The sequence below is a fragment of the Halichoeres trimaculatus genome, unplaced genomic scaffold (genome assembly GCF_033239565.1).
Source record: "Halichoeres trimaculatus isolate MK-OKI-2021-1 unplaced genomic scaffold, fHalTri1.1 fHalTri1_scaffold_21, whole genome shotgun sequence".
NCBI classification, from domain to species: domain Eukaryota; kingdom Metazoa; phylum Chordata; class Actinopteri; order Labriformes; family Labridae; genus Halichoeres; species Halichoeres trimaculatus.
Window position 1 is genome coordinate 19,751,466 of NW_027437199.1, and position 28,000 is coordinate 19,779,465.

Consider the following 28,000-nt stretch of genomic DNA (forward strand, 5'->3'; position numbering starts at 1 on the left):
GCCATGAAGTGTGCCTCTTTTGTTCAGAGAAATATGGATTAAATTAAAAATAATGACCCGTGTAATAAAGTGGATTGTAAAAAATAAACTAGTGTACATAAGGAAAGTTTTGTTTTTGTTTGTATTTTCGTATTCAGACATGTAATAAACAAGTTCACACATTGAAAACAATTGAGCATGGCAAAGCAAAACAAAAAATATCAACAAGTGACACCGACATATTTTTCAGTGTCCATTTTTGCCACATCTGGATAAACATCCATCCAAACGGTCGTCCCTGGTCCACACACCTAGTCCCAGCTAGTGCGGTGAACCTGTGAGACAGTAAACAATGCTAACAAACTAACAAAGCCTGTCTTGGAATATACTGAGACCTTAATATCATCATGCCGTGACAGTTCTCAGGATCTGTGCTAAATGTTAAAGGAAATATCTCGACAGTAACACTAGTAAGATGGATAATACAACCACATCAAAACATTGTAGTACAATATTTTTTTTTAGAAATATCCATTTTTATCTGTGTAGTATTCTACAGGTTTTATAAGTTATTGTATAGTTAAATCGATCTATAAGTTGTTCTGCTGGGAGTTTAGTGTGTTCTAGAGATCCGCCCACTTTGCTACATCAAAATGGAGGAACTGAAACAGTTTCTGAAGTCCATCTCTCTGCAGGCCATCACCCATCCAGCTGATAAATGTGCATGTTCAGACAGCGGGGGGTCTTAAAGGTGTCGCACCGTGACGGGTCCACTGGAGAAAGCAGTGTGTGTTCCTGTTCACACAGCTTTAAAGGAGAATACTGGAGTAGTTTACAGAAAGTCACACAAATACCTTGTACATTTTTTTTTACGAGTTATAATCAGGTTTTGTTTGATAAAAAACAGCAAGCAAGAAAATTAAAAAAGTGACAATACTTTGTGCACTTGTAAGAGCATAAATGAAGACTTAAAGAAAGAAGGGGAGGTTTAGAAGAGACAGATGTTAGCTGGTAGGGCTAATATGTTTACAGAGTGGTACCTATCTGCGTATCAAACAGACACTTACCATCCAGGACCAAACGTCTATGAAATTTAACTCATTACTAAACCACAAGGTTCAGCAAGAAGATATTCATTTTGTCAAGATGACAGAAAATCTAAGAGAGTAGCTCTCGGCTACATTATTAGCAAAGGCTAAGGTAACTAAGGATTGGTGCTGGAAAAAAAAAAAAAATCTTCTTTATTTATTACTTTTTTTTCTGAGAAAAAAAGTCAAAATTAGACGTTTTTTTCTCAGAATTCTGAAATTAAAGTCAGAGTTCTCGGGGGGGGGGGGGAAGCATAATTCCGACTTTTTTTATCCCAGAAAAAAAATGGTTATAAAAGATAGATGTATTTTTTTTCAAGTGGCCCTAATCCTCTTCCGTAGAGAAATGATGTGTTGCCTGTGCAGACAAAGTCAGCAGAGCAACCCTTAAAGCATCTTTCGTTAGCATCTAAAGAACTCAACCAGATCTTCTGCTGCATTTTAAATACTTTAGGGTCATTACACTCAGTTAAGATTCATTCAGAGCTAATAAAATGACTACTAAAGCACTCATGGATGGACATCCACACTAATCAAGGGTCATAAAACCTTAATTTAGAGATTAAAACCAGCATATAGCTGCAATGATGCTAATTCTCTTTCTGTTTACTTTTTGAACATCTCTTTAAAGTATCCAAAGTAGTAGAACTTCTTCAAATCAGGAAAAATAAAGGGCTAGTGAACGCACCAGTATTATCCTTAAGCTCTGCTGATAAACCTTTAGCAGAGGGCTCTCTATCAAAATCTGCCTGGCACCTTTTACAGCTCTAACTTTCACTGAACTTGGCAATTATGCTGAGACACTGCATCTTGCATCATAAAAAGTCACTCTTTCAGCAAAAGGAGTTGAGAAGTATAAGCTCTGGTTTTAAAGATCGGGGCTGCTGTGAGGTTGAAGGTTCAGTATAAGGACGTTGATGGTTTAAGGTCTCTAACAGGAAAAGCAGAGAGGCTGGAGGTTAGAGGAAGAACAGGTCGCTCTGCCAGCCGCTGAAGATGATGTCAACAACGGGGCTGCACATTTCATTTAACAAAACAGAAAAAGAAACCGTGCACCTTAAGGGGACCCCACGGGATCACAAAACCTTGACTTTTCTAGTGAACCTCAGATAACATGTGGGATCCTTTTGGTTGCACAAAATGTCCAAATCAAAATGTAAAACACTAAAAACTCAGAAAATAGAGCAGAATGTGTTGTATTGCTTTCTAAATCTTCCAGGACTGAGGAGACTCTCTGAACGGCTCTAAATTCTAAGATATCCAAAAGAGGGGACGAACAGTCAGTACTGTGGAGCTGTAAATTAGATTCAGGAGGCTCCACATGTGACCTGTGGGCTTGCAGATGAGCTGTGGGTGGAGCTGGGGTGGGCTCAGTGGGATTCCCCGTTGACCGAGCTGCCCTCTCCTCTGGGCGAGGACGAGCGTGAGAGCCCCTTCTCTGTTGTTTCTGAGCTGGAGCCGTTCTGGCTGTGGTGGTCGGCTGCGGACGCAGCGCTGGATGTGGACGACGTGGTTGAGGTGGACGAGGGCTTTGCCTTCTCTTTAAAGTCCGTTATGATGACTGTCAGGTCCCCAACCGTCACCTCCAGGTGCTGGGCGCTGCTGCGGTCGATGTTTTTTAACCTTGGTCTGTGGATCGAGGAGAAAAGGTTTGAAGAAGAGGCTGCAGAGCTGAAAATCTTATATGAGGATGGTTCATTTGTATTCCTGTTTTCTCCCTGTTCTCTTCACTTCTTCTTTATGAAATCTGACAACACATCAACCCAACAACAGGTGGCAACATAAACACCATCTACAATCCTCTTTGTTTACCCATGCATCCCATTTACACCCCTCCACCACACATCACTTTGTTTACCTCATCTTCTTGTGACTGTTCTTCTTAAGCGCCGGCTCTCTGTCGCTCTTCTCCCTCTCCACCCGCTCCTTCTTTTCCTTTTTGGGCTGCGAGGGCAACACGAACTGCTGCGTTACCTGCTGCTGCGAGACGAGCTGGGAGACGGGACGAGGTTTCCTAATCCAGGAAGAAAAGCACAGAGACGGAGAGAAAGAGAGACGGGAGTGTGGCAGATTAATGAGAGGGAAAATCACAATGAACGCATGGCTTCATGCTAGCGTAACGCTATAATCAAGGGCCAATATAACTGCCAGTGCTGGTTAGAGTGGTGCTGCTGAAGTGTTCTTGATGCTGGCAGAAAGGGCTTTCAGAAACAAACCCAGGATTCAGCCATCACAGAGAGACATGCAGTTCACCTGCACAGGCTTGTTGGAGCACTCAGACGAATAAACATTGACTGGCTGGGATCTGTGTGCACACACATGGATGTGAAGGGAGCTGAAAGAGCATAAAATTCACCATACTCTGAGGAAATAAAGGGTATGCATGTACAGTTTTCTGTCTGCTTTGGTGATATTTTGTGACAAGAGAAACTAAAACCACCATCACACATGATCGCAGCTCAGAACACACGGTCTGGTTTGGGTGTGTCAGCATGGGTCAGGAAGAGAAGCCGTCTTTTTATGACTCATGTCAACATGTAAGCGCTGTTTCCTCAACACTCATGCAATGAGGTGAAATCAGAAAACTGGCAGCTGAGGTGAGCAGTAAAAGTACAAAGATGTCAAACTCTGCTAAAAATAAACGTTATCATCACCCTGCCCACGCCATCACTCGTGGTGAATGTCTCAGACTGTAAACCTGCTGTGTTCATACTTCACTGCCTCAGACTTAGCTCTGACTTTTTACCAGGAGAATGGATTTACTCATATTTTCCACATTGTCCCCTCACACAGACGATGTCAGGACATTTAAAGGGAGCTGTGCATGTGTGAGAGGGGCTGCAAAGAAGTGTTACGTTGTTGTGTACAGCAAAATTGCACAATAGCCCCCTTTAAAAGGTAGGGTCTGCAGAAATATTCATTACTTGATAGTTAACACAACATTCATACTGGGCTCCTCCCCCTTGGCTCAGTGCCAGCAGCAGCACACACCCACTGCCTATGACTGAAGCTACGTGAACACACTCACTAGCCCAGCAACCACTTGTAGCCCCGTATTTCAACATGGGAGAGACTTGAGAGCTCAGCACCTGATTTGGCATGCTAGCACAAGCTAATCACAGGTATTTGAAACAAACCAACTTGCATTGCTCTTCATCCTGTGCTGCTCTCCAAGTGCCTGAAATGAGTGAAAGTTGAGCCAAGCTTCACCTTCTTTATGGAAAAAGCTCGTCTGTTTGGCGTTTTGTTTGACAGTGGTGTTTTTTGGTGCTCCGTGCTGTGTCTGCTGTTGTAGCTGTTCTGATTGGCTTCTTCCACTTGCGATCATCAACACAGAAAGTCACCTGCTCACTAGGCGTGCAGTGATTGGCTGAGGTAACCACGATACAGCAAAAAAAGCCATCAAAATCCAGACAGAGGAGGGGGTCAACGCTGACACAGACCAGGGTTTCCACTATAAAAAAAAATGGCACCGGACAACGTGACCGGCAGGTTTTCAATTTACCGGACAAGGGTTTGATTTCCCGGTCAAATATTATCTGAATTTAATGAGCTTAAATGCTGCAAAGTATACCCCCGCAGCTTCTGCAAGGCTGCGGGGGTATACTTTTCAAAGGGCCCCGCCCTCGCCTGTCAAATTTTGTGCGGACTAAATTTCAATAGAGTGGTAGAGGAATTTATTCAAAGATACGCCCACAGATCAGGACATATATATAAAGTCTACTCACCTGCAAAGCAAGCCTGTAAAAAAAATCTATTCCTGTTATTAAGTGGGGGTGTATTTCTAATCGATGTAATCTTTGTCGCTATACGTGACAAAGCGATTAAAAAACATAAATAATTTGGTACTAGAAACTTTTGTTCTATATTCAAAGTGAAGTTGTGTAACAACCTGAGTAGACTTTTTACAAAGACTGATTATAAAACCCTGCACTGTGCGTCAATGGGTAATGAGGAGTCAAACAGTGGAGTCCCGCGGACAGCTCCCAAATAATGACAGTTAGGATCCGCACCTCGACAGCGACTATGACACTTGGGCTCTATAGGGTGATCTGTCACTGCATGAGTGAATAGCCTCATGGAAGTTATACTTTACAAGTCTTCACATTATTCACTAACGAGTTTCGTTAAGGCAACTAATTTGGTGCTTTTAAGGTCATGCCATTAAGTTTACATGGATCCTCACGTTTACGTTAAGGGGCAGACTTAAAATGATACGACGTACATATAAGAATAATATCAAAGCATGTCAATTAATAAAACTTTCTTTTAAAGCATAGGCTGTATCAAATAAAATGAGTGCCATCACCTGACTCATTTGGTTAACTAAAATTAATATTGCACACCAGAAGCTTCCATTCGGTCCGTAACGACCGACTTTTCCTTTTCTTCTCGGCAGGAGGCAAGACATCATCTGCTGCAGCCTCCGGGATTTCAGCCTCACCACCATCTTTCTCCTCTGAACTATATTTTGTTTAGTAAAAAAGTCTTTAAGTTTCTCCTGTTTCGACATGTGTCTCCCGCTGTATTGTTGTTGTTCTGCGCGCTTTGTCAGAGTAAATGAAACCCATGCTACAAGTTTAGTACCGCCTGAAAAAAATAAATAAATAAAGGTTTTGTTCCACATAGACCAGGCCTATCCATAAAAGATCAGAGGGAATATTTTTCACTGGACATTTTGACCGGTGGAGTTGAAATATGTAAGTCCGGTAATTACCAGATAACGGAAACCCAGACACAGACACTGACACACATGTACAGAGGCCCATGGGAGATGACTGAGCAGGATCATTGCTGTAACAGTTGACTTTTTTTTTTTTAATCCTGCAGATCCTGCCTTAAAGTTAACGTCATGAAGGTACAGACTTCTTCTCTTTACTACAGAGCGTTGTACTGCAGCATCAGTGACATGAAACCCAACGGTTGTCCAGACATTAAGTACTTGATGTATCAGTTTGTTGTGGACAAAATAAATCTTCAAAATCTTCACTGCAGTACGAGCTTGACGAGGGAAGATGATACTCCTTTACAGACAAAAAAAGCATCATTAAATACGACTAAATGTTCTATTTTCATGTGAAAAGTTCCTCCTCACAGTCCCATGTCCGTCCTACACAAGTTTCTGATGTACCAAAAATGGTACATTATGCAATTGATCTGGCAACTGTTAGCATGCAAGAGGGCTGCAATCTTATATCTGTACAGAACTGTGTGTGTGTGTGTGTGTATGTGTGTGTTTGTGTGCCTGCCAGTGTTTTGGGGGCTGGCAGGAGCCCCAGCCGAGAGGCAAGTGTGTTGAAAAGGCCATCTGTTGAGGGAGCCTACACATCTAGGGCCTAATTTTGCATACACACACACACACATACACGCACACACACGTAGACAGTATCATCATAGTCTGAATGCACAACGCTTCATGCAGATTGTGCAGCTGAGGTGATGTATGCAGATCAAAAATTGGATGCACATTTTAATGTGTGCACGCTTTATGAACAAATTAATCGACCACACCGGGGTGCATTTGATGGATTAGCATTAGCATTAGCACATGGTAGCGAACACACACACACATGCACACACACGTACACGCAGCAGTGAGCAGATGAAGCATGAGAGCATGTTGAGAGGAGCAGAAGAGCACAGTGTGCTTTCAAAACCCTGTTGAGCGGTTGCAATTTGTAGCTGGAGCTAAAAATGCACGCTGAAAAACACATTTAGTGATTCATGCGCCCATTTACTGTTTGACTGTTTCGCTGCTTACGACCCCAAACAGAAAGGTACCTGAAGCAGTGTGCTCGGATAATTAAAAAACAAAGAGGAGAGCACAAATGCAGCCCAGCGTAGCTTTGATTCTGCATCCGTGTTAAACTGCGTCTTTAAAGTGCGCTAACCTGTGTGTGAACCTTCAGGAAAGTATTGCAATTTCAAAACATTGGCCTCCAGGTGCTTTGTGATAAACGTCCCCCTGCGCCTGCCTGCTGTAATTCTAAGAGGGTAACAAAGTACAGAGTGAACAAATGTGCTCAACTTGATAAAAATCCATCCACAAAATGAGCCTGAGCACCTGGTGTTTCTGTGCAATGTGCTACTTTTTTCTGCCAAAGAGCCTCAGTGGCCTATTTAGCTCGATTTAGAGGCTTCTCCCTCGTTTTCTGAGGGGAAATAATCAGAGCTGCTGGTCTGCTGTCTTGTTCTAAGGGGCTAAGCTGTTGTTTAACAATTCTGGGATGACCTAAATTGGGGCACAGCTTCAAAGAGTCAGTTTCCTCCCTCCCTATCAGAGTTATCACTGCCCTCACAGAACGTGCAGAGTGAAATGCAAATGGGTCTCTTGGCCTACATAACTGTGTGATAGGAAGGAGATGGAGAGATTCTCTAATATGTCTGTCCTGTCAGCACGACACTGCAGAACTGCTGACACCTTTTTTTAAATAAAAGCAGAGTCTTCGGTTTGCTTCGCTGCCTGACATCCTGTTCCCCCCAATATTGTGAAGTCGCATCCTGTTTTTGTGAATTTTTGAATTTCTTGCAAACAAAAACAGCAACTGTCACAACCCCATCCTGCCCCTCGGGCTAAATGTTCCAGCTCCCAAAAATAAAAACACAAGACAAGAGTCTGCGTCATTCAGAACGTCTTCTTGGCTCCTCTTTGATTGATGATCTGGGTTCAGGGTGTCACTCTGTGCTCTTCTGATTTACTGTTGGAGATAAAAAGACGTCTGTCTCATTAGCGGGTGTTTTACTTCACATGCCACAAAGAGAAAGTCACCTGAGGCTAATCATGAGCTTTCCTATTTAAAACTCAGCCGTGAGAGTGATTAGAGCCCAAACGTAAACATGTTTTGTTCACACTGTCTTCTTCACGTGTTACAGCAGAGTATATTTTCACTAATAGAGCCAGTTCAATAACCTGGAGGTGAAAGAGGAGATGGACAGTATAATATAATAGTGAGGTCTAAACAGAGCTGCTTCTGTTAACCCAATCAGATGCTTATTATCTTAGCACTTAGGCTTTTGCTGCTGGCATCCATCAGCAGGCTGAGTGTGTGCTTGTGTGTGTGTTTATTGATTCCAACAACATTTTCGGAGCCTAATGTAACGGCCTTTTCTTTCTGACATTAATACGATGTGCTGGAGCTGTTGTTCCAAACAATATTTGCTCCACACATGCCGCCTATTACAGAGCAGCTAATGGAGTCCCATACTGGGAAATTAGGATGTTATGAGGCGGGCTGAAGCACGCTGAAATGTAGGTGTGAGTATTAGCAAAAACCTAATGATACGATAATATCATGATATCACAATATTGTGATATATTGGGATTTTCTACACAGTTAACCATTTGATTAAAAAAACTTTTCTATTTTAGTGTTTGAAATAATGAAAGCCAGATGCAGTGTTTCATACACTTAACCTGAAAACATAAAGTGAATCAAGTTTGTCACTTAAAGCTGTGGTGTACGATTTGGAAGCTTTGTACATCTTAATAACACCGTTTATAGGGCTGTTATGGTCCTATCGTCCAATCTACACAATATAAAGACCAAAAAGAATGAAAAAAATCTATTCAGTATATCCGCTGCAAAGCTGCATACTAGTTGACCAGTCCGAATCATGCATGGCATGCGCAGTTCGGATTGGTCCGTGAGTCCATCCAATCCCCTGTCTCCCTCGCTTCACACCATCATGCCCATGGTCCCACCTCGTCCTCCCCCACTACCCCTCTCACGCCAGCTAGCTGCTCAGCTATCGAAGCGTCATGGAGCCAGAGAAGACCTAAACCAGGAAGCTGTTACTGTTACCCTCCACAGGGAAAGGAAGAAAACGAAAAAGTTTCAAGGAAAAGGCTGAAGCAAGGAAGAATTATGAGCGATACAGGTGCCAACAGAGACTGAATATTGGAGAAATGTAAGACCGGTGGAAAAAACTGCAGAGGGATTTGGGACTAAAGACTGACGCTGAGACAGCTGAGTTTCTGTTGAACAGGTAATGACTTTGTTTACCACAGTGGGAGATGTCAGCTGAATAACTCTGGTTAGTCTGTGCCTGTACTGGCTAATGACTGAACGCTGCTGGTTGGAACGGGTCGGCTCTGTCAATAGATTTTAGCATAAGTTAGCCACACATCTTTAGCATTGTAAACTGAGCTGGTGAAGACACGCCGAGAAAGGTAAAGCCCCGCACACAGTCGGCTCTGCTCTGATCAGCTGGCAGTGGCAACGCCAGACCTGCTTCGCCGGCTAATTCACGGTTTTGATTGTGCCAGTCCAATTGAAAAAGCTACCACTGTGTGTTACAAAGAGGATGACTGTCTTGTTTGTTACATTTTCTGCTGGCCGGCTCCTTGCTCTGTCGGAGGGGGCGTGTTGTTAGGAGGCAAAGAAGGGCGATACGAGCTGGGGGGTGGGATCTTGGAACATGGAGGGGAGGGGTGAGTGAGGCTTGTTTTCAAATGTGTCTCATCAGCCAAAGTGGTTTTCAGATCAGAGACCATAGCTTTAAACTACTGTGACATTTAACTTATGTTAAAAAAAAAATTATTGGGTAAAAGACACAAAGACACAAAGACACAACTATGATTATTGTTTTATCAGTCTAGTACAATGTAAAAATTAAACTTTGAATGATTTTAAACTAAATGACCAGAGAATAGAGAGAAAACATTGATGTTTACACATCAAAACTGTATGACTGTATGTACTTCCAACTTACCTTAAATATGAATTTCTATTTTAACAAAAATATCCATAAATATCACAGGTCAGAGTATCACAATACATTGCGGTATTGATATTTTTTTACACCTCAACTGAAATGTGAAGCAATGGATATGAATCAGTGTGTCTATGATTCCCAGAATGTCATTAAACAAACAGAGTTCATGCATCATTCCTCTTCCTAAAAACATCTGTCTTCCACCTTAAATAAGCACACTTTTCATTTAAGGCCTCTCAGTTTTTACAGCTTTGAATTTAAGCTTAAACTTGTCTCCTCCTGCAGACTGAAGGTGTGTGACAGAGTAAAATACTGCTACTGATCCCTCACATTTCACCGGCAAGAGGAACTCTGGCTGACCCCTTTTTTTGCAAATACATCACACACACACACACCTCCTCCCTCCTTCTTGCAGTGCACCCACTGACCTCGCACTCTCCCACCTCAAGCCTGCTCTCGCAGTAAAGAAGCAGTTGGAGAACCGGTGCTACTCGTTAAAAAAAAAAAAAAAAAAAAAAAATCCTCTCTGGTTTGGATTTGGTCACAGAAAAATGTGTGTCGTAGCAGAACTCAGCAGGGGGTCAGCTCATGACTCAGGATTCTTTGGCTGGACTGTCACGTCTGTGCCACAGCGGACGAACAGGTCATCCACACCGAAACTCAAAGAGACTCAGAGACTGACACAGATGGTGTGTTTAAGAGCCAAGTCTGTTTATAGATGGATCATATCAGCTTTTAGAAAGAGGACAAAGAGACACAGCCACTTAACTCTCCCTTTACCCCACTCTACTTCTTAGTTTATGATCTTAAAGAGGGGTTAACATGTTGTCCCATATTTTAAACATGGATTAAAAAGCAACAATGATCAAATAATAACAGTGAATAAAAGTGAACTGATTGAAAAGCATCTTTTTAAACAAGATCTTCACGATAAATGTGCAAGACTTCTGAAATGATGAGATCATCACATAAGGATCTAACTGGTTTATGACACTTAAAGGTCTACCAATAGAGAGCTGGCCAATCAGAAGGACCGGGGTTTGTGGAGTAGGGAGCCTTAAAGAGACAGCAACTGAAACAAAGTGTTTCAGAGGAGGGGTGAGAGTAAAATGGGATTTTTCTGACTTGTAAATCATGTAAGAATACCATGGAGGCTACAGAGGGACAAAATCAAGACAATAAAGTCTTTTCCCTTAAAGAAAGGAATCTTCTTGTTTCATCTACATTTCTTCCTTTATCGGATTATGGTGATGTGCTGAATAAAGTCACCACGACAAGACCCGAATAGTCGTTGGACCGTGAATTACTGCTTGCAGACACTTCACTCATCAGCATGACATGCACATAGTTCCTGTGAGGTCTTTAAATTATCCCTTCCTCCTGTTTGTATTAGGCTTGGGAAATCCAGTTTTGTTGCTCCTGCCGCAAAGAACTTACTCCAAATTGACTTACAAATGTGTTTCTGAGTTTTAATTTGTGAGTAGGACTCTGCACATCATCATAAAATAAATTTAAACATTGTACATTTATGGGTTTTTTTTTTATCAACTCATTGTGTGTAAACCATCTTTTTCATAATGTAATACTTTTTTTAATAAGAGCTACTGTCCTGAACTCAAGGGTTATTTACCTGGTCAATTAAAGGTGAAAAAAAAGCACAATAGCACCTCTTTAAAGGTAGGGTCTGCAGGAATTTTCATTACTCAAGACTTGAGTGCCGTACATCGACCACCGGCACTTACATAGCTGCTCGGGATAGCTTCTTCCTCTCGCTAATCAACACGGAAAGTCACTTGCGCTTGGTGCGTGCTCTGATGTAACCACGCTTACCATCTGCCCAGAAATGTCACAATACAGCCAAAACAAGATCATACAGGCAGAGGAGGGGGTACCAGACAGACACAGACACTGACACGTGTAAAGAGACCCAAAAGTTACAATTGAGCAGGATTGTTCCTGTAAAAAATGGCCTTTTATTTTTTAGGAGAATTTTGCAGACTCTACCTTTAAGATTGAAATAGTGATACATAGGCCTGTCACGATAATCAATAAATCGATTAACCGAACGATAAATAAAAACGTCCTCGGTAAGTTTGCCAGCCTGGATAAACTGACACGTACATGCATGTTTGTTTTCCTCCTCTCAACCAAAGAGGCTGAATGAGAAGATGGCTCACTACGTCTATCTTTCCTAACATCGGGGTGCATAGGTTCTATAGCGGATTTAGGGGATTTATAGCAGAGTGAGTATCTGTCAAAAATGCGATCTTTGGCATCTTTTGCGACGGGGCTGCTCGCGCGTACACATGGAGAGAGCTGAAGCGAGCGTCCTGAGGGGTAAGGAGGAAACACACGCTAATATGAGTGATGGCACGAAAGATATGGTTCTTAAGCCGCCTGCCACAGTCCCAGTCTGGGAATATTTTGTTTTTTATCAGAATGAACAAAGTGTGAGCTCATGAACACCAACAAGCTGATATGTCGCATTTATTTGAAAAAAGTGGCGACGAAGAAGAAGAAGGGGAGGTGCAGCGGAGCCTTGTTCTTTGACAATCCGCTCTTACTGAGGCTTTTGGTCTGCAAAGTAAATAGAAATAAGAGCGCCAAATGGTGGGCGCTGAAAGACAGCTACATTGCCAAAGAAATGCAGCCCTTCAATGCGGTTGAAAGCCAGAAATGTTAAAAATGTTTGACAGACAGTACGGATTGACTGGGAAAAAGGACATGTTACAAACAATTCAGGAACTGTATAAACTCCCTTTTATTTAGGCTATAGTTTTTATTGTTTTTTTTTTTTGGAGTTTGTTTTTTTCTTTAGAGACAGGGTCTATGTTTTATTGTTTTTGATAAGTATTAATTATTTTCATTGACATGTATTTTTTTCTAAAAGAGAGTCCATTTCATTTTCATTGTATTTTTTTCTCTTTCTTGTTTGTTAAATTTATTATATTTTTTGTTTAATTTATTTTATTTAAAAGATCCTGACCTTTTAATTTCAGTTAAATACTCCTAAGAAATTAAAGTTTCTTGCTTTTGATATGGTGTACTCCCTTTATTATCCCATTTATCATAAATTAATTAATTAAAAAATGGGGAAAAAAATCAAAATAATATTGACAATAATATCATTTATCGGCAATAATATTTTGGAAAATTATTATCTACCAAAATTTGTTATCGTGAAATGCCTTGTGATACATGTTCCTGCTGTTTGTATGAGTGATTTAACTGCATTAAACTTAAACTAAATACTCTTACATAGACTAAATTTGTTCTCACTTCTTTTGTTTTCACATATCCTGTAGAAATAAAGTGACACCAACTTGGCTTCACTCACGACACGTGACAATGCAGCATGTACGGCCAACAATATTAAAAGTATTTACAGTCTGGTTAACTGAGGAATAATCTGGTGCCAACTGGCGATGTATGTTTAGTCGACTGAACAGGCACGTCTAAGTCTTTCCCCCACAAATCATATGACTCTGGTTTTCTATGATTCACTTATGTTCCAATAAACTGTCCAATGAGTCATAAGACATCTGTTTTCACTTATTTTCTCCTGTAAAGCGACTTTGATCCCATCATCTGAGAGACTCATAATCGTTTGTGGATACATGATTCAACACATGTTCACCTACCGTTTCATTCCCTAGCTATAGGAAGAAATCATTTGAGTCTTTTTTATGTTTTTGGGTGGACAGAATCATAAAACCGAGCACCAGCTTTGCAACAAAACCAACACACCCACTGCAGAGAAACCCCAGGGGGTCGGGTGTTTGTGTAAGGTCACTGAGCTCCATACCAATGAGGTGTATTCTGAGTCTCACTTTGAGAGTCACAACAGTTTAGCCCCGGTCTTTCATTTAAATATACTTTCAAGGCTAAAACTGTGACAGCGCTCCCTTCAAGGCGTGTGCTTTCACAAATGTTCGAGCTCAAAATGCATTACATCCACAAGCCATCAGTGCAAATCTGTGCAGATGTTTGGACGGCTTGCTAACATTTGTCGAGTACACTGTGTGATGAGCAAACAGCCCACAGGACAGCTGATGGACTGCAAATAAGCGCTGGAGGAGGAGTGTGCAGCTATAGAAAACAAAGCTTGTCTCGATGTTCTGTGATGATTGTGAGATCATTGTGAAAGGTGGATTTTACGGCCTGTTGAACGCTCTCGCAATCTCAGTGTAGGTGTGTATCAGGTTTTCTATCAGCGGGTTGTGGGCCGCTCCCGGGAGCTCCTCCAACCCGATGATTAATGTCTCTTCCTGCCCGTACATGCTAGCACCATGTGTGTGTGCGTAACAGATGGCACACCACGTCCTGTGGTTTATGACACTTTCTACAGCCTGCTAGCCTCACTATGCTGCATTCACACACACACACTCCCTGCATACACACACACGGAGCAGCGTGTCATGCATCAGTGTCAGTAAAGTCATTACAGGCTTATCACGTCGCTGTAATCTTGAGCCACAGTGATGTGATAACAGCCAGCTTCATTGTGCTGTGTGTACACACATGACACGTGATTGATTGGGCCGTATGAGAGGACGCAGTAATCTAGACTGGGTGATGGTGCATTGTTGGTGATGTAGAGTCAGTTTAACATGAGTTATTCTCATTTGGACACAATCTCAATCAGTAATGTCACATAATTTCCAGTAATTTGGTCTCTTTGGTTCAATAAAAGCCTTGATTTCCTCGCTCCTATCAGCCTATGAAACCTCTTCATTAGCACTTAGTGTCGCCCGCTCTTAAGATACGATTTCTCATAATGGCTGGAAAGCTTTCCCGAGCACAAAAGACACACACAACCAAGACATCTCATCAAACTACCTCTAATGAATACTCTCCCGAATGAAAACATGACCTCAAAGATCCTCCAGACTCGCATTAGCGCTTCATGAAAAAACACAAATCCAAGACGAGAATCTTTCTCTTTGCCTGTGGCAGGTTTTCTGACACATATACACTTTGGCACCCTCACTACGCCTTTGTGATTGCATGCTGCCTTTAGCTGGTTGACCTTGTAAAAAGCTGTGAAACAACCTAAGGATGCCAAACACCAAGAAGTAATAATAAGCTAGGTAGAGATGCGATTTAAAGGGTATAACCAAACTCTGTATTCAAGCCGCTAAAGCTAATTCAAATTACACGCTGCGTTTCTCCTCAGGCAGCATTTTAATATACATTACTGTCTATATTATTATTCTCTGCCCTGCTGCACACAGAATTATGAGCACAGCTATAGGGAGGGGATATTAGGGTAGAAAAAAAAAGACATAAAGTCTTTCATTTTTGCATCACAAGTTCTGTGTTGCTGTTTTGAAACCCTCCACCGCAGGAAATCTATGTTTACCCTAAGCTGCTTTTTAACCACAGGATTTTTTTTCACAGGAACTAGGACTTTTTGATAAGAGTGTAACATTACAACCTTTTCAATGCCCTTTTGATACCTATATCACAGCCTGGAGTACTGGCTGATACCGATATCAATTGGATACGATAGCTTGAATCATACACACTGTTGTATGAACTTGTGTTTGACAGGTTTTGCACTCAGCTGCAATATGGTCTCTGATGAATCCTGGCACAGCTGGGTAGAAGTGCTGAAGTGGAGTCTGAGGGCGTGGTCACACTGGCCATTCAAATCATGTAGTACTGAAGCACAATTGCCGCACAGCACCGTTCCCCTGCTGAGGAGTACCGCCAGTGGTCACACTACTCCAATATGAGCCAGACATAGGCACATACACGGCCCGTCTATGTCACTGTGAAGCGTCTGTTTACGCTAAGTGCAACCTCATCAGGGTCAGAACACTGAGACACGGAGAATGCTGGTACAACTTTGGTGACTTTCTGTCTAATGTTAAGTTATCTTGGTCCAACACAGCCCTTTAACATCCTCACTATTGTTTATAATGTTAAAAGTGCATGAAGTGTACAGAGCAGAAGCCCACCTCTTTGATTCGTACCAAAGCAGAGAAGTAATGTTCTCAAGCACAACACGCTTAAGGTCGCACTGGCCAAACAAACTTGTCCTTAGGGTTGTTGCATGCTGGCCAGTGTGACCATGGTCTGAAATGGGTTGCTTGTATTGGAGATTTCAGATATAGGCCCATATGACCTGATCCTCGTTTTATTTTGCTATTATCCAACCCATGTCCAATTTCAATATCGAATTGGGAAACCCCTACTTTTTGAGAAACTATGTTTATGCTTTACTTCTGGGGTCATTAATCTACCTATTGAAACAGCCCTGCAGGCAGTTGTACTTTCCAGGAGGTCCGAAACTATGGGGGCGGGGCCTTCAAGTAGAAATGTTTCAGGCTTGTTTTTTTTAAAGTCAAAACACTGATAAATCTTTGCCATCTTCATGAAGTAGAGGGGAGAGAACGATGGGTGTTTCACTGGTCGACTGTTTTATGGTTTATAAACCTAAGTCAGACAGGTTCAGTTTACAGCTCTTACATTGTAATGGAAATCTACTGCAATCTTTCCACTTGGTTCATGATTTAATTTGTCATCTTATTTGAGTAAAATATCCCTGAAATTACCAGTCAATGCTTTAAAAACTCTTGAGGCTTGAAGTATCAGTCAAAAACATAGACTGTATAATTAATGGACGAAGCCCCCCCAACGTCAACCATCTGATGAAACTGAAAATGAAGCAAATTGGCTATCGTGGCCAAGGCTTCTGAACTGCAGAAACTGCGTTTCCACAGCAAACTGTGCCCTCTCATGGTAGGGGGCATGTAAGCCAGATGCCGAACGCCGCAGCTGTTGAACAATAGCGTGATGCCGTAGCAGCGTGACACAGTTTACCCCGCTAATAAATCCAATGAAGAGGAAAAACGCGACACAGTAAACAAAGAGCATAGATGGAAGACATCCAGCATTTCGTCCTCTCTGTGATTGGCATGTAGCTCTTTGATACAAAGTGCAATCAAGCTTTGTTTCAGAGAAGACTGTGTGCCGCCAGAAATACAGCCGCTGTCGGGGTAAGTGACGATTCTTTTGACCAATCAATGATCTGCAGTGTTGTAGCTCCACCTTCTGAGAGCGGATCGGTTCAGTCTAGCACCCAAACGAAAGGGTCCCCAAAAGTGGGACGGCTTGTCTCAGTTATTTGGGGATCTGTCCCGAGATAAGTCAGTGGAAACACCACAAAATGTGCACCGTACCGAGACGAACTGAACTGGTCTGCTTGGTGGAAATGCTTTAGCAATTCAGACAGGAGACGTTTTTTGAACCTGGCTGTAAATATGTAAAGTTCTGCTACGGAAAAAGCTTTTTTTGGCTTGGTGTGTTTGTGACTTCCTGTTCTTCCAGAGCCAGAATCAAGCAGACACTCGAGAAACAGCAGATTTTAGCACTTCAGCTTTGTCTCATATTCTTAGACCTGTAGTTGCTGCTGGGTCAGGAACAAGTTTGAAGACGTTAAACTGCCTTTTTAAAAAACTCTTTTTCACTTTTGCAGGTTTTTTCTGATCATTTGTGAGCAAACAAACTCACCAACAATGTTGTAATCCTGGACCTGAGTACCCAGCAGCTGCTCACTTGCAGCCCATCTACCCGTACGTCTTTGAGTATTAGATTGTCTGATACTAAGAGTGTGCACTGTACGTGAACTGAGAGGGCGAGCCTGTGGAGGATGATAAAACAACATCTGAAAAGCCAAAACGCTGACAGGCTCGCTGCCTGCACGAAGCAGCTTCTGCTTGTTTGGGCGAAACCGACGAAGACCCGAACATCAGTCAATCTGTCACTGAGAGATGCCCGAGGTTAAGTTCAACACCGGGATAGAGGGAGCGCCAGAGAAACGGGGACGGAGAGAAAAATCCACACAGACGAGCTGTGAGCGATAACAGTATGAGCACGATGAAGCTCACCGTCCTGACCTGTAGAAATCCTGCTGCTGAAAAATCTCCTGCATGCTCACAGCGAGTGTTTCCCTGGTGGGCTCGACTTGTCACGGCTCAGTGAACAGATGCAGGAGGTGTAGGCGAGACACCAGAGAAGGTCACACACACACACACACACACGCATACACACACACTGCTCTATTACACCCAGTAGTATCTGTCTGTGGGCGGTGTTCAGCTTGGGGTTTAACAGCTGTCTGTCAGCACCACTTCACACGAGGTTTTTCAGCCTTTATTACAAAAAGCAGACAGGAGCATTAAGTCTGAAACACGCCTGGTCATCCATCTTCAAACACAACCATGGCTCTCTAATCCAGGACCAGGTCTAATGGCTGCGCCGGGATGCTTTGAGTGTCTTTTAGCTGGTGCAGGAATCAAACTGATGACCTTTCACTTATCTAAAACCCTTTACTTATTCTAACCCCAGACATGAGCCCAAAGAGGTGGGAAGAGGAGATAAAATGTCTCCTACTTTTCTCTCAGTGAAGGCTAAAGGTAATGAGGCTGTGATCCCAAAGCTCCTCTAAGACAGCTTTAATTAAACACCGTGAGCTAGCAGGAGCTCGCTTCGGAAGGACAACATCATCCTCATATTAATCTGCAAAAATAGCATCAAGTTTGCACCTATTTCTGTTGTTGCTGTGCATGTTTTTCAGCACAAGTTTCTCTAGTCTCTTTTTTGGTCAAGCTGTCCCTCTGTGTCATTTCACTCCACTTCCTCAGATGAGCAAGTCCAATCCTGCTGATGTGTCCCTGTCTTCAGTTACTCCTGTATCTCTTAATCAGATGCCAGCTTTGTGTCCCTGCAGTAGATCATCCCAAATCTACACATAGGGATCTGTAAAACCTCTCCTGAAGAAAAAAAGTATTTCTAGCAACATGCAAACAAACATGCTCCAGAAACATTTCTCCATATTGGTGTAAAATGTTAAAATTTAAGGCACCGTATTAGGGGCTAGAGAGCCACACAAGAGGGATTTCAAATGATATGATTGAGAGCTATTTGACTGAGAGGAAATATACAGTATACTTCAATGGCAGTTACTCTGAGCAGAGAGATGTGAGCTGTGGAGTGCCTCAAGGAAGTTGTTTGGGCCCGCTTTTGTTTTTCACATTTATTAATGATTTTCCTTTGATTTTGGATTATGCCACTGTTGCAGCATATGCAGATGATTGGACAATATATGCTTCAGCATATACAACAGTTGAACTGACTAGAATATTAAATAAGGCATTAGAGTTAACAGAAAAAATGGATGCTTTGCAATAAACTGGTTCTAAACAGGGGCAAGACAAAATGTATAGTTTTAGGTTCAAAAAATTCATTAAGAGAAACACCTAAGCTTCACATATCTTTAGGTAGAACAAGTAACAGAGGTAAAACTATTAGGATTTATTGTAGACAGTCAAATGTCCTGGAACAACCAGGTAGATCATACAGTTAAAAAGATGGGTAGTGGTATAGCTGTGATTAAACGCTGTAGAAATTTAATGTCTAATCATCTATCTCTAATTCATTATTATTATTATTATTATTATTATTATTATTATTATCTACAAAAGCAAGTGGTGCAGGCACTGGTGCTGTCACACTTAGACTATTGCTCTGTAATTTGGTCGAGTACATCAGAGAGTAACATGAATAGGTTACAGGTGGCCCAAAATAAAGCAGCCCGTTTTATCCTTCAATGCCCATTCCGAACAAATGTTAGATTAATGAATGATAGTTTAGCTTAGTTAAGTGTTAAATGCCAGGTGTAATATTCTCTAATATGTCTTATCAAAAATATTATAACAACAAAAATACCAGAAATACTACACAGGACCTTAGAATTTTTTTCAGATACTCATTATCATTTCACCCGACAGTCATCGGAACATCGGTTGGTGTTGCCCCGGTGTAGAACCTACTTTAAACAGAGGATGATGTGTTACAGAGCAATGGTGGCATGGAATGCCTTACCCTTTTTTCTGGTCTCTGAGAGTAATGAAATGTGCTTTAAGGAAAAGTTGAAATTGTTTCTGTTTACCCAACATGTATAACTGTGAAAATGCATTGTGAAGAGATCATTTATTTAGCATTATTATTCTTTTTTAGGTGTTGAGCTGCAATCTGTGTCGTGTGTATGTGTTAGTATGAATGTGATATAAATGTGTTTGATGTTTACTGCTTCTTTGATTGATGAGATAGGTGAGACCCCAGGAAGAGTAGCTGCTGCTAATTTCAGCAGCTAATGGGGATCTACTAAATAAATAAAATAAATAAATAAATATAAATGATGAAGAATGCATGATAAAAATTTCAAAACATGCAGCAAGGATTCCCAGAAGAGTAACAAAGTCTTTTAGTTTTCACACAACAAATATTTTCAGTCACTGGAAAAATTGTCATGACCACAAGGAAAACTGAGTGCTGATATGCAGATATGCAGCATTGACATCTGCTAGTTTGCAGCATATGAAAGGTGCAATTCTGTGAATAAGGGGCTTTGAAGTTTTGCAGAGCACAAATTTTAAAGCAATTCATGACAGAGTTGCTGAATTTGTTCCATGGGATGTGCCAGCTAGATATGCATTTAGTTCCCAGTTTACTCCCCCTGAGTCGCTGCAGACGTATCCCTGCCTGCCCCTGATGATGTGATTGCACATGCACATTCACAGTCTGATGCACAAACATGTCAGACATATGGACCTCAGTGAGTCTGTTGAATTTGACGGCATGAAAACATGAAAAGACATTTATCTTCAGAATTATTCACGAAACACAAGCAATAGATCATTCTTTAGTACGACCAATATGACAAAGGATACTGTCAACATACAAACAGTTCTTTCCTGTAGGCCAGGTCTGCATGTTAAGATGTAATAACATGAATTGATACGAATAACATATCTTTATGTTACTATTACAATCACAGCAGAATATTGACTGATTGATTTGACTTCAAGCCTTGTTGACGTGTAATATAATTATCATTAAATATCTTAAATAAAATCAGAGAAAGGAAGAAAAGCAGTGCAGAAAAACAGGCATTGTATGAACAATAATGTGAAAAATAACCATGAATCTTCTCCTCTATGAATCCCACACTAAATAAAGTGCAGAAATATAAATAAGACCTAATCTCTGGCTCAACCAGTAAAATATGTCAGCATGTGGAATTCACTTTTTAAATGCACTCTAAATGTTTTCTTTTTTTTTTTTTTTTTTTAAATTGCAGTCTTTGCGATTTGAGAACTGCGTTCTATCACATTGTGATGTCGGTTTAAATTCGATTGATTGTTCAGCCCCAGCTCTAGATTGTGCAGGCAAAAATGACAGAAAAGTTTGATGAATAAAAGACATAAAACCATTTTTGCAAACTACGTCTTTGCTCTTCTTTTACTTTGCTGAGCATTAACGAAGCATGAACTTCTTTTAAAAAACAGAACATGAATAAATTATCTGTAATGGTATAAAGAGATGGGTACCTTTCGCATTCAAAACAACACAGTACCAATGCCCAGTGCCTGGCAATCGGTATCGCTACTGAACAGTAACAAGTTTTGGATACATTTTTTGATGATAAAATCTCAAAGATTTTCAATTTAACAAATTTATTTCTTGTGTGTTTGTTCTAATGTGTTCATGTCCAGCATGGAAAATCACCTACCGTATTTTCCGCACTACAAGGCGCTTCGGAATATAGGGCGCACCTTCAATAAATGGCCTATTTGAAAACTGTTTTCATATATAGGGCGCACCGCATTATAAGGCCCATAGAGTAGAAGCTATAGTAGTGGCTGGGGTTGCATTATGCATCCACTAGATAGAGCTGCGCTAAAGGGAATGTCAACAAAACAGTCAGATAAGTCAGTCAAACTCAGGCTACATCCACACGGAGCCACACATTTTCCTATCCAACTATTTTCTGTGCCGTTTTCAAAAAAAGTGCGCTGTAAAGATGAAGCCTTTTCTGCCGTCCACAAAAGCCGTTTCCAGAGATCAGTTCAAATGCCAGACCTTTGGGGGGCGCTGTATTGCTCTAACAATAAACAAGAGAAGAAGCCCAGGCCAGCCTGTGAGCTAATGTTAGCACTTAGCAGAATTCCTCTTTACTGGTTCTTAATGCTTACCGCTGTTACTCCGGCAACGCCCCCTAACTATGGTAGGGGTATATATAAGGAGCATCGGATTATGAGGCGCATTGTCAGCTTTTGAGAAAACTGAAGGCTTTTAGGTGCACCTTGTAGTGCGGAAAATACGGTACTCTTCCACTTTCTCACATTCACAAGGATGTATTTCGGTACCTTAACATGGTACCTTTTGATTTTATGTGAATCGGTACTTGGTACTACTGATGGAATGTGGACAGTACCTATAAAAGTACCTAATGTGGTACCCATCTCTGATAGTATCAGTATCAGTATCAGCTAAAAGGAGCAAGCAGTCGTACCATTCTCATGCATCCTAAATTACATTTACGATATGAATACAATGTGATATAATCTAAACTTAAGCTTTAATGCAAAAAGATATTATACACATGGTGCAGTGTCCTTGCAGGGAAATACACCTTATAATGAGATTTAAATGAAAAAATGAACTTTATAAAAAAGACCTTTATGATCAATTGCTGTAACAACACAAAAATGGCATTAAGAGGATCTGGAGAGTGCTCAATGGCATAAAAATGATTTCCAACATATTTCATAAATAAAGACAATTCAGTGACTGAGAATAAAGAGGAAATTGCTGATCAGTTTAATGACTTTTTGGTTAATGTAAGCCCAAATTTAGCAAGGGAAATTGGGGACGTGGATCATGATTATGAATTTGCATTCCACATGTATTAATGATATTCTGGGTTATTATATGGATTGTACAAGATAGGTGAGAATTAACCTCAGCTTTGGTGCCTACCCCTTTTTTTTTTTTTTGGTTCAAGCATTTTGGGGTTTTTTTGTTTTTGTTTTTTTTTTTGTGAGAAAATATTTGTGAAATCACGTATTTACATTTTTCATCATCATTATCATTTTTGTAAGATGACTGTATATAACTCATATTCTCCACCAGAGATTGTAGTCAAAACATAAAATACTCATTCATTCATTCATCCTCACCTTCCTGAAATGACAAATGTAATTTAAAATTTCACACAATTAGCTTTAGGTTTCCAACCCCCTACAAGTGTAAAGTTGATGCCACAACATCTCCCACATCTGTCGACCCTCTGACCTTCAGGCTTTGGTAAATTTCCATCGATCACAGCTGTAATCGCTGCGTGGCGAGTATTAATTCATTACCTCACAGTGTAATAGCTCAGTCATGCTTATTTAGTAACCGCTGCAGGAATTTGCAGTGTCCTCCATTAATATTCTGCATGTTGTTTGCCCTTTAGCACCTTCGGCTTTGCTCGCCCGGAAACCCACTTTTCTGTTGTGTTAAGTCGTTAACAGCTGCGACCACCTGTGTGGCCATTTTGCTGCAGAATTAGCCTGTGTGTGGCGGCGTGAGCACTTGTTAGTGTTTGGCCTTCTGTGGGAGCACGACAAGGCTACATTATTTTGCAGCTCCGCAGTTGGAAAGACAGGAGGTTATTAACATTAAGTAAGACCTTCTGCTGGAGGAAATTTGTCAGGGGGTGTCTAGGGTGTCGCTAGGAATTCTGGGTCCTTGTGTCCTTGCCAACTTCCCCAAACAAACAAATAAACAAAAATACCCAGATGGGGAAGACAAAGGGTGTCACTGCTTTTGTTAAGACTTAGACAGATTCCTGGCAAAGCCGCTTGTTTTTACGGAAGCAAACGCAGAGTCCCTGAAGTGTCCTCTCCACAATCAGCACTCTCTTGCAACAATCCGGCCCTATGACAACAGCACGGAAGCTGCTCAATCTCCATGTTTGTGTGAGCAGCACTCCAGCACTCAAGAGTGTATTCATAGCTGTGCGTATCAAGAATGAGTGTGTGTTTGTGTACGAATATGCATGCAGTCATGTGTAAAATTTGCATGTCGAGTGCATCTGTACGCGAGTGTGTGTCTGTGTGTGAGTCTCTGATGACAGCAGGGCTGATTAAGCTGTTGCATAGTAATGAGCTATGGCTGTCTGTCTGGCAGCTGCTCTGACAACCTCTTTTCACAACTAGCCCTCCCACACACACACACACACACACACACACACACACACACACACACACACAGAAAAACACACAGTACATGCACCAACATGAGACATACCATAGTTGTAAAAAGGCATCAAAGCCAACCACGTATTCTGATGTGTTGTGAAACCAAGTAGAAAACGTGCTGATGCAGAGGAGGATAATTGGCTTTACATTAAAGAGGGAGAACAACAAACACGTTTCCTGCAGCTCTCTTTCAGCCTTTTGTTGTGTTTTCACCCTAATGACTGCCACTCAGGGATAAGAGTGACAAACTGCTGCACATCAACAGTGTGGAGAGGGATATCATAGAGGGCACTGAATGTGTTGGAGCTGTGTATTTGTATACTTGAGTACCTGTCTGTTATGAATATCTCCAGGGTAACAAGATGGATGTGTGTGCTTTAGAGGAAGTGAGAGCATCCTTCCCTCGGTTTGCAGAGGTCAGTGTCAAGACTTGAGCTGGAACATAAAGACTAATGCACTGCTCAGAGCCAGACCGCTGCAACTAATAATAATTTCACTTTTAGAGTCTATCCTGTTTGCTTTAACGGTGAAGTGGCAGTAATTATGGCACTAAGACTAATCATGCTCTAAATTTACATTCACATTTTCTGTCAGGGCCACAGACAAAACCAAAGTTAATTCAGTAACGTCTCACTAAACTCCATTGGGACTGTGCATAGAGGAGGAGTTACATTCACAAGATTTTGGAAACAACACCTGAGGCCCCGTTTACACGGAGACTCCCGCAACGATTCTTCCTTTGCGTTTTCGAAAGCCACCCGCGTTTACATGAGGACGGCGTGAAAACGATCCGCATTCATACGACTCCAGGAGGAGAAGTCTCCTCTTCTGTTCTTTCTTTTTCTGCCGTTTTGTTATGTGAGACGGTCGGCAATCCAACCATAATGCGCATTACCGCCAACTACTGGCTCAACTGGAAATGTGGCTGAGCGCGGAGCCTTCACCTAAAACTGCGAGTGCGCATGCGGTGACGTCAGCGTTTCACCCTGAGATGCTCCGCTCTGTGTTTACACGAAGCTGGATGGAGGAGCGGATTCAGATCTTTCCACTCTGGGGAGCCTTTTCAAAAGTTTGCGTTTTCACTGAAAACGCAACGTGGTCTTGTCTAAACGGAAGGCCAAAACGCAACGAAATGTTTGCGGAATCGACCGTTTTCGGCGTCGTATAAACGGGGCCTTAGAAAGGCCACAATTTTACCTAGATCTGTGTGAAAGTAGGATGTTTTTGCAGGGGATTTTGTCGGAAATCCATCCATGTCATTTTGAGGCTGTTCAACTTTTGCTTTTTTGTCTGGGGGCCCAAGTGCGGCAGCTTGCGCGGAGCCGGCCCATTTCGTCCCATTCATTTTAGAGGGGTGTGGTGAGACGGCTTCTTTGGGGTTCACCGACTTTGAGGGCTGGTCATTCCAAGACCAAGTCCGAAAGGTCAAAATCCCGGATAGCTTTTGTGGGGCGGGGTGCGATCTGTCATCTCAGTGATTATCGGGTCGATGCCACTTGTGGTTTCGGAGGGGATCATTTTTGAAGAAAGGGCAAAAATGTGGAAAAGTCTTATTTTTATATATAGACTACTTGTATAAAACTAAAGCTCTATACCTTCAACTCACCAACTCTTACGTTGCGTACCCACCGAAAGCGTTGAGAGCCAATGTATTTGAGCGTTAAGTGAAATCGCCCAGTTTTAAGTGTTGCCCAGTTTGAAAACCTGCTATTCAGGGTTGGTGCCAGGATCTCTACAGGCGCTCCATTCCAGCTGCGGAGCGCCTGTCCATCGGTGACAATCTTCACGCTGATAGGCTGTCCCGGCGCGCCAAGACGCCCACTCGCTTGAAAAGTTCAATTTTTTCAACTAGAGCGTCAAGCGTTGAGCAGTGAGCAGCGAGCGTTTTTCGCTGGAAACGCTCACCGCTCAACGCCGCTCTATGCTCGCCCCGACGCAGCGTCAATTCGCGGTTTCAAAATGACTTTGTATGTAATATCAACACGTGAAAAATTCGCACCGCTTTCAGTGGGTACACACTGTTACAGCTGGCGTCTTTAAATGAATGTACTTATCATGATGTGAAATGATGCGAGTTCAGAAAGCACATTACAGGACATGAGACTAGATTTAAGTGATGAAATGGAGCATAAAAGACCAACATTGGTGCAATGGTGCAAGGTCTAAAATCATCTAAATGTGGAAAAAAAGATCCTGACAAGACCCAAATCCTGATCCTGCCATAAAAGCATCCTGACATATTATGCCCATATCGCCCCCTAGTGGAGGCTCAGTGACTGATTTTTACAGATATTACTTAAAGAAATAGTACCAAACAAAGAGAGGACTTCTGTGTTACTTTCACAGTTAATAATTAGGCAAGTAAAGCCCCGTTTCCACAATGTGGTCCGGTATGGATCAGAACAGTTTGGTACAGGTCGGATCGGTTAAGCCTGATCCTGTTCGCATTTCCACAGCCAACTGTGCCCCCTTTTGGTAGTGTCGTGTAAGCCGGATGTGGATAGCCACGTCAGTTATGTAACAGCATGACGCCATAGCAGGACGACACAATGTACCCCGCTAAATAATTCGACAAAGAAGAAAATACTGACAGAGTAAACAAAGAGCAACAATGGAAGACATACAGCAATTTGTCTTCTTTGTGATTGGCCTGTGGCTCTTTTTTAGCCACCAGGAGAAATACAGCGGCCACTGTTGCACGATAAGTAACGATTCTTTCGACCAATCGACAGACTGCAGCATTGTAACTCCACCCCCTGGAGTTAGATGTGGCACCCCAACAGAAGGGTACCAAAAAGTGGGACGGTACGGATCAAAATTTGGGGATCTGTCCCGGGATTAGTCAGTGGAAAAGCCACAAAATGCGTGCCGTACCAGGAAGAACCGTACTAAACCGTTTGGTAGAATCGAGGCTTCGAGTCACTCAGCTTTGGTCATTTTCACAAAATTAAACGTGGTTTGCTTTGAAAAATAGTTTGGACACCCCTGGGGTCATCTTCAGTTTATAAAAGAGAAAATAACGTTAAAAAAAGAGCCCAACAAAATATAAAACAAATAGCTTCAGACAACCCAAAACATTTCACTGAATATTTGCAGATCTAACAAACCAGAAGCTAGAGGCAAGAATCTTAACATCACTGATTCAAATTGACTGAATAGATGAATCAACAAACAAACAGTACGGAAATGACTAAACTTCTGCATGCCAGTAAAAGTTTAGAGTCTAGTTTTAAAACAGAGTAGTAAAAGGAGCTAGCTGGGATAAATCTATTCAAAAATGGATGACTGAAGTCTATTCTCACGGTAAAAATGTTTCTTTAAATAAAAGATGAGTGGTAGCAGTCAGGTTTAAGTGTTTCCTATTTACTTGGAGGTAGGGGGTGGACCCCCTGTGGGAGCCGCTAATAGAAAACAGCACAAAGCTAATGTATATCAACAGCCTTACCTTGTTGATGTCCCCTTCCTGACATCACACATCATGCACTTAAAAGCTTCTGCCGTGTTCTTGTACGTGCAGACGCTGCAGTCCCAAAACCCCTCGTCGGAGGAGGGCTTCGGTTGACGCTTCGGCCTTTGGAACAATAAATGTAATAAAAAAGAAGAAGAGAAAAATAGGGGAGAGAAAGAGTTAAAATCACCAAAAGAGGATGTACGAGAAGAAGAGGCAAGAGAGAGTTCAGCTCGCATCCACGAAGGCTATCGATAGCTAACATCTGGGTAAGCCTCTAGGATTTAGAAATCATCTGCAGGCTGTGATCCCACTCTGTAATTGGTGATGAGGTTTTAACACCCGCGCGCGCTCACCAACACGCGCACACACATGCAGTGAGAGAGGGAGACCGTGGAGGAGAAAACCCATTTTCTCTGCGCGCCTGTCGATGTCCGCTCCCCCTCTCCTTAGCGTCTATATCTCGGACACTCTCACTCGGTCGTTACCTTGTGGGACTCCTCTTGTCGCCCATGCCAGACCAGGGTTCCTCTGGAGGTGCTGAGACGAGCAGAAGTCGTGTTTTTTCCCTTAAATTTAGCAAAGAAGCGATGCGCCTGTGCCGCTCGGCTTCCAGCTGTCGTGGAAACTCCGCTTGGGAAATGGTCACGTGACTGAAGAGAGCCAATCAGAGG

At 42.0% G+C, this 28,000-nt stretch overlaps 1 protein-coding gene across 1 annotated transcript; it reads right to left on the bottom strand.

The window, feature by feature from the left end:
• Window positions 1–103: 103 nt before the first annotated feature.
• yaf2 (YY1 associated factor 2) lies at window positions 104–27,982 on the bottom strand. The gene is made up of 4 exons (XM_074698730.1): window positions 27,815–27,982; window positions 27,324–27,449; window positions 2,926–3,081; window positions 104–2,696 (listed from the first exon to the last, which is right to left on the bottom strand). The coding sequence occupies exons 1-4, from the start codon at window positions 27,838–27,840 to the stop codon at window positions 2,438–2,440; spliced, it is 567 nt and encodes a 188-aa protein (XP_074554831.1). The 5' UTR covers window positions 27,841–27,982; the 3' UTR covers window positions 104–2,437.
• Window positions 27,983–28,000: the final 18 nt, after the last annotated feature.

What these genes read in the sequence shown, in the direction of transcription:
- yaf2 (XM_074698730.1), bottom strand. Translation starts at nt 27,840, where the DNA reads ATGGGCGACAAGAGGAGTCCCACAAG. An exon ending in GACAAGAGGAGTCCCACAAG is followed by an intron (nt 27,450 to 27,814) that starts GTAACGACCGAG and finishes ATTGTTCCAAAG; the next exon opens with GCCGAAGCGTCAACCGAAGC. An exon ending in AGGAAGGGGACATCAACAAG is followed by an intron (nt 3,082 to 27,323) that starts GTAAGGCTGTTG and finishes TTCCTGGATTAG; the next exon opens with GAAACCTCGTCCCGTCTCCC.